Source organism: Topomyia yanbarensis, chromosome 2, assembly GCF_030247195.1.
Source record: "Topomyia yanbarensis strain Yona2022 chromosome 2, ASM3024719v1, whole genome shotgun sequence".
NCBI classification, from domain to species: Eukaryota; Metazoa; Arthropoda; class Insecta; order Diptera; family Culicidae; genus Topomyia; species Topomyia yanbarensis.
The window spans coordinates 455,711,871-455,725,450 of record NC_080671.1 but is presented as its reverse complement, the minus strand read 5'-3'; the positions used below and the strand labels follow the sequence as shown (position 1 = coordinate 455,725,450).

General features: G+C 39.7%; 1 protein-coding gene across 1 annotated transcript in view; it reads right to left on the bottom strand.

The window, feature by feature from the left end:
• Nucleotides 1–13,580, bottom strand: part of LOC131685868 (nephrin) — a 548,850-nt gene that overhangs the window by 156,452 nt on the left and 378,818 nt on the right. The window contains exon 6 of the mRNA XM_058969878.1: nt 8,085–8,329. Coding sequence (XP_058825861.1) covers nt 8,085–8,329 — 245 coding nt within the window. The remainder of the gene's footprint in view (nt 1–8,084; nt 8,330–13,580) is intronic.

Below are 13,580 nucleotides of genomic sequence, written 5' to 3'. Positions count from 1 at the left end.
ACAAGAGAAACCAAAAATTTGGGAAAGGAATTGTACTTCATTGTTCAAAAAAGAAACTATCCTTAAAAAATTTTAGATTTTATTGCTGGATATCACATACATGCTTCCCTTCTGCCCAGAAGTGCGTAATATACACCCTTTACTTCTGCTCAGAAGTGTATAATCGGTACAAAAATGCAAACCCATTAGCCAGTATGGACTTTTGTAGAATATGTGGTATTATTTCCTTAACCCTCCGGAAATCGCACTTATGGCCCACTGAACGAGCAGCCGCTGTTGCTTTAAGACGATTTCGCTAGATTTTCAGAGCAGTGAGCACTCAGTGCACTAGCGCGACTTCCGAAAGGTTAAGGGGTTGCCTGGTGTAGTGGGTAAAAAACACTTTTTTTTATTCGTTTAATTGTTAGTATTGAACCTCTAGAAAAGCCCAGTGCAATCTCGGTGGCCACACTGATCTTCTTTTGTTCTAAACAACCATGCGTTTCAACGATTTCAGTCTATCGGCAACTTTAATAGCATCTTTCTCGAAACCGCATTTTTCAAATTGCCGATAACTCAAAAACCATTCAACGAATTGACTTGATTTTTTATGAGAATGCATAACATGTGTAGTCGATGAACTAAGTGAAAATGGAATACAAAAATCTTCCTCGTTATTTTGAAGAAAAGTGAACGAATTTTATTTTTCGTTTTTCTTATGCCATTTTCCGAAATTCCAACTGTTCTATATATTTTTTTGGTTCATCGAGTAACTACAAGTCTATGTTTCAAAAATCTTATTGAATTTCCTATTTCAGACAATTGTATCAAGAGTTATCATGTCCTCCGCGGCATTCCTCGACATGGAAATGGTTGAACGTCTTCTCTTCGAACGCTCGTATGTGTGGCTTTGCCTGACTGAAAATTTTTCATTCAAAATGAATATATACATAAACCTTAACGAGAGGTCCATTGTCACCTTGCCATCAAAATCGTATAAAAAAATTGCTTTCAGTTTGAGCACTTTATAGTAGACGCCCCTTAAAAGACAAGTTTTTTTTTGAGACACCTAGGGTTCGTCGCGGTTGCGGTAATTACCACAACCGCGCGGTATTTACCGCACCCGCACCGCAAAATCTGCGGTGCGGTGAGACACATTTTCCCGCAGATGCGGTGCGGGAAAGTGCCTTTACCGCGCGGTTTTACCGCAACCGCACCGCAAAAAAAAATTGATAATGTGATAATTTTGATTATTCTACATTGATAAACAGACTGCTATTACGAAAGAATATCTAGCTGTGTCCGAAATATTTTGAAGCTATTATTTTTACGACATATTTTGGACACTAGTTATTTTATATGTATTTCTAAGTAAAACTTCACAAACTAACCATTTCAAATACATAGAATGCAAGATCCAAATAGAGACAAAATTATTAGATCATTTAAAAACAATAAATTTGAACTCTTGAATCCAATTTAAAAGTGCATCACTTCTCCCGATTTCTGTTGCAAATCGTGGAATTATGAATCGTTTTCGATATCAGTTTTTAAACTGTGAATTGCGACCAATTTAAAGGAATTAGAGATGAACTAATTATGCTGGGACTTAAACGCAATCCAAAGAATATAATTATCTTCATCAAACCAACGAATTTGGAGTAATTGGCAGTAAAGGATACAAATGTATGAAAGCGTCCAAAATAAGGAGGGGTCCAAATTAGGATGATTATTCTATCATTCGTTCATCAACATCGTATTTCTATCTTCTTTGATTGCTGTGTAAATTCAATGTGAATTTTTCTGCAGTCAATTTTATTGGACTTTAATTGGAAGTATGCTACATAACTTTTTTTTCGCGTACTTCCATTCAAATTTATTATAATTTTCTATCAAATTAAGTCCTAATATTTTTCAGTTAAGACTATTTTGTAGCTTTTTTGAAGCTTTTTGCCAAATACCACATAGTTTGACTCCTGTTCACTTTAATTGAAGTTTTTGCCATTGGCTCTTTGGGAAAATATTAGAGAAAAATACATTAAATGCTAGAACTTGAACTAGCCTTTAGAAAATTACACTTCATATATTTTTAAAGAGAGCAATCTTAGTTTTTGAATGAGAATACAACTGTTTCTTGAAGAATGCGGACGTTAGAGTTTTGGGATATTTTGTCCATAAAACCCCCTATTTTTAAAAATCATTTCTGCTGTATGCTACAAATCATACATTTTTTTGCAGTTTTTCTAATGTTCAATAATTATGTACCGGTTGAGACCTGATTAGATGTAATGTATAGAGCATTTTTTTTTGTCAAATATGGCGTCGTTCTTATTGATGAAATACAATATGTTTTTATTTCACTGTATTGGAATATATGCGCTACTATATAGAAGTACTGGTATTTCGACTTTAATTTTATTTTGTGAAATTCCTTTAAGAATGAAAGGTGGTTTTTACTACGTAAATGCGAAAATCATCCATTTCATTTTCATATATCAAAAACATGGAAAATATGGAAATTTAAAGAAAAAAAGATGCAACTTCATTTTTTATTACATTTTTTACTCCACTTTTTTCAATTAACTGAAGGGTTGCTAAAATAAAAATTTAACTATTGCTGCAGTAGAACATTTTTGAATTGTAATGTTTGCCTTAAAATGTACGGCATTTTATTAATAGAAAATGCAAAAGTTGATTTTTTTCATAAACATTACATCCTGAGGAGTTTCTTAAAGTTTAATTTTTCATGAGAATAAGAATAACATATTATTATATATGGTTACACAAATGAACAATTTTTCAACGCTACTTTTTAAAATATAAAAATTTTACCGCATTTACCGCATTACCGCGCGGTGCGGTGCGGTAAATGAAGTGCGGTTGCGGTGCGGTTTTATTATTTCTTTGCGGTTGCGGTGTGGACAATCCATTTACCGCCCACATCCGCACCGCGACGAACCCTCGAGACACCGCACTTATAATTTGTTCTTTAAATACGACCGGTATAAACCTGTATAGACAGATAACGTATGTATGCAATGACGATTTAATGCGAACACGCGCACTGTTAGTTTAGTTAGTTTTTGCTTGCATTGTTTTAGGATTTCATCACAATGCCGTACCTGATCCCTTCGCTCCTTTACGAGCGCTCCCAGTTGCTAAAAGAGTGTATACGAGCTGTTCTAATAAACATCTTCAGAGCTGTAAAGAGTGCTTAGCACACGGGAGTGGGTGGCATGCAGTGAAAACTCGCAGCCGAGGAGTCCCATCATGGGAACGCACTCGCCGTTAGAGCTAAAATCTAGCGAGCCGACAAGAGCGCGAGTGACACACGAGCCTATGGCGAAGGCAGATAACTCACATGAATCAAGCATATTTGCCGCTCGTGCTGATCGTCACATATTTGAGAGTTCTTCGAAAACGTGTGTACAGCAGTAGGGAGCATACAGTGTGAGTCTCGCGCTCGCTGGCGAACGAGGAGGGTGTGTTGGCTTCTCGCTCTTTTAGCAACACTGACTCTAGCCGATAATCGATAAGCTTGCGTATGTAAAAATTAAAAATCCTCCCTCTTGAGCTATTCTACCTTTGCACTTCTAACTATAAATCTTTCCATGTATTACCTCTACAAAGGATAGAGAACCGATTGAACAATTCAATGATTGAATATGATGATTGAATCCAAATTTGACTCATCAAGTGGCTCGCAAACCTAAACAATAATATTCCAATCTGATTCACTCACATCCAAACATCATTCTAAGAAAATATTGAGAGAATGAGAGGCTCTCCGACTTAGAATGAACGGGAATCAATTGAGTGCCGCATGGCTGCTTTCGCGAATGAGTTTTACGACAAGCTCGGTGTATACTTCCTGGCGTTTACTTCGTGAGACAAACACAGCGTAACATGAGATGTATCAGAAGATGAATGCAGGGGAGTGAATTTTGAATGTATTTTACCCATACCTGGTAACATCATCACCTTCATCTAAAATCGCAGCCCGGAAGCCTACTGGCATCCCCTTTCATATATGTCCTTCGTTCACGAATTCCTCTAAGTGCATTGTTCAACTAAACTCAGGCATTTTTTGCAGGTGGTATAAGTTCATCGAAATTGTCATCTCAATCCTCTAGGCATTCTGTGGAATTAACTCATAGAATACTTTGTTAAAATATTTAATACTTATCCCAGCTTATTTCGAATCGATTTAAAGTTGTTAAGGTAGTTATAGATATTAAAATTATCCTTAAGATGGTAACTTTTAGGGTCGTTCGAATGTCTAGAATACCTCCTGTGACTTTGGCTATGCTTAGGTCTGGAAGATCTTATTTAAGATTGGTGGTATCCAACGTGGAAAAACGATCGAAATGGTGAAATAAAGCTAAGCACTTATGTGAAAAAAATTCCCCCAGAGGCGAGGTTTCGAACCCGCAACCTTTGAGACTCCGGCCCAATGCACTAACCCTTATGCTGTCCCTGGGTATGATGACGTCCCCGTGATTCTCGCTTTGGAGGCAGGATACGATCACCGTCACTAGTGCGATAATCATGTGTTCTTTGTGGGACGTCAACATACCCAGGGATAGCATAAGGGTTAGTGCATTGGGCCGGCGTCTCAAAGATTACGGGTTCGAATCCTCGTCTCTGGGGGATTTTTTTCACATACTTGCTTAGCTTCATCTCACCATTTCGATCGTTTTTCCACGTTGGATACCACTAGTCTTAACCTTCCGGCAGTCGCGCTAGTGCACTGAAAATCTAGCTAAATCGTTTTAGAGCAACTGCGGCTGTTCGTTCAGTTAGCCATTTGCGCGACTTCCGGAGGGTTAAATAAGGTATTAGCACTTAGGTAAAAAATTAACATGATTTTTGTGATGCGATTCGTGGCAAACCTGTTGGGCACAGAAAAAAAAATGACAGCTCGATAGTACTATGCAATTGTAAAGTGCAGTTGAAGCTGAAGAGGAGTTCGAAGCAACCGGCAAAAGGTGAAGAAGTATCTGGAGAAAAAATGTTATTCGGAAACGTAAGTCGAGACCGGCTGTGGCGGGTGGCAGGCAAAATAACCTAAAAGTAGCGACTGAAGATGCTGGTGGAAAACATCTCTCCGGCGAAGTGCAACGTCGTGGTTACCAAACCTTCCAACTACGACCGATAAAAACCTCAATCGGAGATTCTTTTCCAATAAAGAGGCTGATCGCAAAAGACACGAATGAGTTGGAGGACATGCCAACATCCATCTATCCTCTTGATCCATCCATTTAACAAGCCATGGCTACAGTTCCGGCCAACTGCCACAAGGCCGCTCTGTAGGACGCCGAAGCATTTGATAAACCGAGGGTTTAAGGAAAATTGATATCATTGAATTATCTTTTGTAGTTTTTTTTCATCGCTATCCGATTTTTTAATGTGTACCTTGTAAGGTGAAAATGGAAATTCCAGCGTAAACAATTTCACCGCGGATATTAAGAATGTTTGACTCGGTCAGTGTAATGTAGTGTAGATTTTCTCTTAGCGTTTTGATTGATTAATTTTTCGAAATTTTTTTTGAACTGGGTCATTAGGCTCGTCGCTAACAAAAATTGTTTCTTATTGAATTGGGTTTTGACCGGGATAGCTAGGTTATGTTGAAAAGCAAGGTTATGCTGAATCAATATCACTGAGATAGAAACAATGACAATTCAGACACAACATAAGAATGTGACAGAATACTACGAATATTCAGAAAAATTCCGTATCCGTGTTTATTATGAACTTTCAGTATTTTAATTGATATTAAAAAATTAAGAATTTGCTTAAAAATAGACTTACCGTCTAAACGCAAGCCAATTTTTTTCTTACTGTCACAGCGACATTATACATGCGAGCCACAACATAGCTTCTAAGCCGCACACACCCCTCTCCCCTGCCTAACCATGTATCTGACATGAGCAAATATAAAAATACGTTTTTCAATACACTAGCCTTGCCGGTGTACCACGAAACTGCTACTTGAGTAAGCTAGAACATTTTCCTATACAATCAACCCGAGTTTTTGATGAAATTCCAGCTATAGCTCTTATTTTGTGCGAAACTATCACACCTCTTCGCTTGGGGTTTCTTTTCGAAACGCTTTTATTTTTCTTCTCGTTTTCAGAACACTTTTTCAAATGCACTTTAATCTCACACCACTGAAAATACACCCGCGAAACTTTAATCGTTTACTAACTAAACTTCAAATTTTCTGCCAATGTGCAGATTACCGAAGGAAAATGTCCGAAAACTCTCATTTGTGCGTTTAAATTTTCACTTCAAATTACATTTTTCTCAATGTAAACAAGCGCGTCGGTGCCTAGCAACAAGCGTGTGTTGCTGGCTTCCACATATCTTCACCTTAAATTCAGAGCATAATTCGGCCATAGCTTGCTTAGTTGTGACGTGTTGTTCATTGCATCGTAATCAACCGATTTCAAATCTGTGGTGTTTACAATTCCGGCCAAGTTAAGTGTTATTTTCCGGAAATAGTCTACTGTTATTTTTTATGGTAATTATTCAGATTCACTGTTCCACCCAGCCGGATACGAACGCAAATATCGTTCACTGGGATCTACGCCCCGACCAAACGCATACCTCATCTGTGTGGCAAACTTTTACGACACAAAAAAAAGGTTTAAAGTGATTTAACAACTTTGCCGCATCCATATTCAAACAGAGGATTATGCAAATTTTCTCTAGAAAATGAAATTAGCTTCCTCCAGCCTTGGCCGACCACCCACCGAACGCTGCCCATCCTATCCAAGCAGGAAGAGTGGGTTCGAAAAAATCACTTCTCCCCATCGGACGGAGGTACCGATAAATTTTAAATTAGCTGTTACAGCTCGTTTCATCTAATCAAACACTTACTAAGTAGCGTATCATCAACGAACAGCAACGGCAGCAGCGAGTAGCAGAACATCACCGCGGTTGGCAATCGATACGCGCTCCGTCTTCATTCCGCCCCTCCCCAGCACCGCGAATGAAGAAGGTGGGGTAAAAAATTAACATAAAATTTAATTTCCACCATTAACCGCTACAATTTCACGTTTTTATTGCCTTTACTTGCAAAGTTCCGCCCTCCCCTTCCTCATCTCATCGCGTTCTGCTCTGTTCCGTGGCCACCTGGTCTGAGTTCTACTGCCGGGCTTCGCCTTCCTCAGCAGCAGCACCACCACCTGTCCAGGCACTCGCTGGTAGTTGATCGATGACCATTAGCATGCAATGAAGCGTGGTTGTTTTTGCGTACCACCTCGAGAGGTGCTGGTGGTTTTCCGCGGGATGGGATGGATGAATGAATTGAGCTGCGTCGTGGAATTCAGGGGGGAATAGGCGAAGACGAAATCAATAAACCTACTCATTATAGTAGGTATGGCGTTTCATTTTTAGAAATGAGGCAATCAGGTTGAAGATTGATAATTCTGTTGGTTTTGTTTTGAGTTTTTGAAGCTTGGTGGTGAAAAGTACTTCAAAAGAACGTTCAAATACAAATAGATGGATTCAGAACCAAATAACACAATTCTAATGCTGAAAATCGGAATTCACTTCACCATGGAAACTGTATTTTTACTACCGAACCTGCTTCTCACGGCTCATTCCTTCCGCATCGTCTGCTTTTATGATCAGTACAGAGATTGGAAAAATAAATAGAAAATTGACTTTTACAGGTTGCGAACCCTTCACGGTTCTAAAACGGGGTGAATTAACTCCCATACCAGCCGGCACCACGGCACTGCACTGTGGACGGTCAGCGGAGGTTAATTGGAGGTGTTTGTTATTACAACTTTGTGCTGGATATTTTTTATTGACCGTTCTTTCTCGCCCATTTCCACGAAGTTGTAATCCGTTTATAGTCCCCACCTCATCAACTAGCCACTGCACCGAGGCAACGAATCGATTGATCAGCTCAGCTCAGTTCGGTTTGCTCCAATCGTTATTAGTTTTTTTTACGACTTCTTTTGATCGATAAGTGGTACGAGCGCGGCATTTTATCGCTTTAATGTTGGCTAAGCCGATTTTAATCTGCTTTGATTGTGGTGGAACCGTTCTCGGTTACGGTTGCTTCCCTGCATACGCAGCTTGTTGATACTCACCGAATGTAAATCGCCGCGAGTTAGCTTCTCCAGGTAGAGAACGTTTTTAACCGTTCCATCCGGGAGCACCAGAAAGGAATCGTCCAGCAGGGCATGCTCCTTCCACCAGGTCACCTTCGGGGTCGGAATTCCCCCGCTGGATACGCAGGTAAGGTTGATGTCGGCATTTTCCCGGTAGGGACCGACAAGATTATTCTGGACGGCCGCTCCCAGCTCATCTAGGATGGTTACCTTCGAGGGGGGAACTGTGGATGGAAAAAAGGAATATTGATTAGTCACAGTGGGATTTTTTGGGTTCGAGGTCGTCAGTTGGCCTTCCGAGAAGTCAGATAGCACAAGTTTTATAGACTTGAGCTATTGCATTTTAATTAGAAATTGAAATAGTGAAAAAATTACCTATCCTCAGTCAGATGACTAATGACTTATTTCAAAATCAGGAACATTATACAACTTTTCGTCCTTGTCTGTATATCAAATGAGTATTAGATAAATTGTGTTAAAATAGTGCTAAGATATTATATGCTTCTTTCTCGATCTCATCTGAGTCTTAAAGGTAGGATAACCCGAAGATTGTGTTGGTCTACCCAACTTAGTTTCGAAACTTATTGTGTCATCCCAATTTCATTAATCCTAAAGGATGTCTAATTCGGCACAGATTATTTATTTCGAAGGCATCAAGACTGTAGAACTAGTAGTTTTGTCACAAATATTTGTGTCATCAATTCTGAATTTGGATCACTGTGGCATGCTGTAAAGAGCTATAGGCTTCATCCGTAGGACTCATCATTTTTTCGTGATTCATTCATCGTTTCGTTATTTCATTTATATGCTTTTTTAATTTCCATGACATTCATTTACGTTTAATGAGAGGGACGAGTCGATTGGGCCAATTTATATTCGTATTCATCTTGGATACTATCAAAAATCAATGATTTAAGATAAAAGAGAAAGCTAAAATAAAATACTAATCTTGAAATTCCTGGCTAAGGTTTTTTTCTTTTTTCCAGTGTTGAGCTTGACCATCTCTTTTGACAGACCTTGTGGCCAATTCTTAGTATTCATCACAAAAAGCAATTTTTTCAAGGACTTAAAGTCTCTGCAGTGATTTTTTGGTTTGAAATGAATGTGTTGGTGGTATATTTTCAGTGTTGACAAAAACAACAAATTTCAACAATTTATTTGTCCTTTCTGTCTGAAAGGCGCAATAATATTTGGGTGTACCCCATTAGACATAAACACGATAGGCACCCGTACGTTAGGCATAATGGACGTCGGGTATAAATCATCAAATTATTTTTTGGCGGTGATGGTGCGTGGTAAGAGCGTGAACTTCTTTTGATGTTGTAGAATCACTCTGGGAGCTGATCACACTCGATCAACATTTTATTCTGTTGTATATATTGGGAGAAATTTTTACTCAAATAAATTAAGTAGACCGAATGCTTGGCATGCGGAAACTCAGCTGGCGTGAGTTTCTTGACATATTACTCATAAATCGCACATGACTAAATTAGGTTAAACACTCTTATATAAAATCAATCTTATTTGTATTACGGTATGAATAAATCACATTAATTTGAATTAGTTCTTACATACATGTATGGTATAATTGTCCAAGAATAAAATATATGCCTTGACGAACAGCTCATGAAAGAAAGAATGATGCGGTTTATTATGCATTCAACGAATATTCTCCTGATTATCTCCCATATTATTCAGTTCAATGGTTATATTCTTGAAACCATCAAAGATAAAACTATAGAAACTGTTTGATACGAAGGAGTGTTTTCTGTTGTACTGTGACGAATTACCGAAACGAAAAAGCTATCGTCACAAACATAACATCCGTAACCTAATGCTGATGATGATGATGACACTACAAGTTTCCATAGGTTTCAAAACTGAATATTTGTTAATTATTTTGCTTAATTTTTGAATATTGGTATTACATCTAATAGGCTTCAATGGTTGAACCAAAACTGTCCTCTTAAATGAAGAAATAATTCGCGATAATTTTTGATTTTTGCAGTTTTTCGTTAAAATTATACGAAGACATTATATAGCAAAGAATAGTTCTTTTCTAACCCGAAAAAACGAGCGATAGGTTGAAATCCCTACTATAAAGTCTTGCGAGTACTTTATTACTTTGTGATTTATACCTATCTTAACAACATTATGGACAGATTTTTAATAGGATTGGTTGTTCACATCGAGTGAAATAAGCAAGAAAAGTAATAACAAATTGTCAGTTCTCATTCATACTGTACCCGTCGGATCGTCCAGACGGTTATCCTAGATCGTTCAGTTTATCGCTATTCATTTTATGTATTTTTTCTTCGAGGTTTTCGCATTATTTTATGATTTTCTACCTTCCTGTTTTTGTGTATATAGCCATTTGAAAGGGTAATAAATAGATAAAAGTACTGTTTGTTTTATGGAATGAAGTCGGAAAATGAATATATTCGATACGATTTTTCGTGACCAAAACAAACTATGTCTATTTCTTCTAAATATTTTCTTTCCGCCGGAATGATACTCGACTCATATGGTATTCTATAAATTTCACCTAGATGAGCTTCGAGTAGTGGTAAACAGTCCACATCACGCAAATCATATTGTTTGCTATGAAGGATCAATGCGTATACGTATCCACACGTGAAGTCGAGATTGACGTTGTAGTCAGTTCGGATAAGGAGTTCTCATCACTTTCGGGGACATTAAAAATCCCGATAGTTCCTTTGTTTCACCAGAAGAAACACTCTTGTGCTGAAATAATAAAACAATTTCGTTATCGTGAACCGAATTATTATAGCTTTCAATATTTCTATTCTTCTTCGAAGTCATCTGATAACCTTTCTCTCTACAATAAAATTAGTTGATTGAAAATAGTTCCTTCTTGCAGCAACCCATTTCTGCAGTTGGTAAGAAGACCGAGTATCACTAAAAATAAGTTATCCTAGGGCCTTACCGTAGTTCACGTAAATTGAAATAGCTGTTCAATTTCAGGAACTTTTGATTTGATAAAGTCGGAAACATCTCGGTTCATCATTTGTTGATCGCGAACACAATTAAACTTAAACATCTTTTTTCTTTAAAATCCAAAATTTGTAGGAATTGACTACTGATACAACATCATACACTGCAAAGCCCCATATAAAACTGACTCAGGCATGACTTCGTTAAAAGATTAATGACTTCCCCTAGCAAAGTTAAATTGAATTGCTGCCCTCGTAGAAGTTATAGGTAAATAAAATAGCTTTCAAATTTTGGCTTTTGGCGATAGATAAATTTATCCGATTTGGTTCAAATTTTGAGCAGCCATTCCTGGTGAGACTAAAAATAATTCAGTTAAGTTTATTCACTCAGAGTCGATGGTTGTTCTCAACACAAGCTCCGCGTTTAAAAACCCAAACTTTCGCCCGGTCCATGCCACCCGTATAATTTCCGAAGCTCGGCCACAGTCACCCGGTTAGTATAGCAACTGGTTTCCGCCCGGTCCGTTACGCGAGTGCGAAGTGCCGTGTACCATCAGTGCAAAGGCTACTCTAATTTTAAGCCAAAAATTCGAAATCGACATTCCCCCCGATACCAGGAATAAAGGCTCCGAAGGAGCTGACCGATAGTACGCCTCCACCAAATCTGAAAGTACAAACCGTGGTCAACCGTCCGCATCCACTACGAACATTGGTTTAAACAGATGCACGTGCGCGCGCGAATCTAAACCGAAATAGTGCAATCGGCTCCATAGGTGCACGCGGTAGTGTCGTGCAGTGTAGTGGATGCAGTGGGCCTGACGACCCACAAACACTCACCAAATGGGGGAGCCTCCTCCTTTCCCCACCCCGGGGAACAGTGACCCGTCTTTGAGTTGGACTTTGCCATGGTACTTAAACTCTGGCGATATCATCGACAAACAGAACCTGCTACTGCGATCAAACGTATTGGATGATGAGTTCGATGTCCAACTGACGATAACCCTTTCACGATTTTGAAATCGGCACAACGTGTGTTAGAATGCGATCCGACAAAGGTGTTTTCGGCCACAACAGATGTAAGAGGAACCCGGTACGTCCTAAGCCACCTCGAAAAAGACATATAAAGCTCTGCTGAGTTTGAACGAGCTGATCGACGGGCAAAAGGTTGAAGTGGTTTCTCACCCCACTCTCAACATCACTCATGGTGTCGTTTACGATATTGATACCAACGCCATGAGCAACGAAGAACTTCTTGACGAGCTGAAAGATCAAGGAGTCGTAGCAATGCGTAGGATCATCAAACTGCACAACGGAACAGTGGGGAATTCTCCTCTGGTGGTGATATCTTTTCGTCGTTCAACCCTCCCCGAATACATTTACCTCGGACTGATACGTACTAGCATCCGGCCCTACTACCCGCCACCCCTGCTGTGCTACTGCTGTGGCAAATCTGGGCACGGTACTAGGGTGTGTCCCAACTAGGAAACTTGCCTGAACTGCAGCCTGAGCCAGCCATCAGATCGTGATAACCCATGCACCAACGCCCCGATGTGCATAAACAGCAACAGAGCATCCAACTAGAGCAAAAAAGTGCCGTAAATACATGGAAGATAAGGTCATCATGAAAGCGAAAGTTTTCCCAAACCTTTCCTTCCCCGAAGCACAAAAGCGCAGAGGACCAAGTTACGCCGAACAAACCCAAAAAGGCAAGAAATTGAAAGACAATGAGAAAGATTTCACTATCGCTAGGCTGAAGGCGGAGCTTATTCAGCTGAAGGGGAGATAGACAATCCCCCAAGAGATGTCTGGGACGATGAGAACGCAACGGGCAATCCAAGCGAATACCTGCAATAACAGCCCTTCCTTACCAAGACATTTAATGATCTTGGACACCGAAACAACATAAAATTCCATGCCCCAAGTGTCCAACGTAATGTCGGACTAGCTCTACAACGATTGGGGATGCCCATAAAAATCAACGAATTTAACAGCAACATAAAACAAACGTCCGATGCACCCTCGGCGGCTGTTGACACAGGACCGTTGGAACTCCAACAGAGAAGTACCTTCAACATCCCTATTAGCATTCATTTTACGCATCTACCACGCACCACAGGCCAACCAGACAGAAATTCAGAAAATCCACCAACACAGCAAACCCAAACGGCGGGATCCACGACTACCTCCAGCGCTCCGCATCTTTCTGGGCCCTAGAGTAGGCGATCTCCCCGTCTGATCTCAAAACGACACCAGAATCAGGAAAAACAGACAAACAACTCCACTGCTAAGAGAACCGGATCAGGTCTCCCGATACAACCGGAACAATTCGCGCTGCCTCTGGTCTGCTACCCAGCACGTCTGCTGAAATGGCCTGCATGGAAGCCGGAATTCTCTCCCATCGTTGGGCGGCTGCGCTCACGATCGCTAGAAGATCATTGGGGTTTTTAGAAAGTACAGCCGAAAAGGACTGCTTACTGCTACAGACAGCTAACGAGATCCATCGGGAATACACAGACATGGA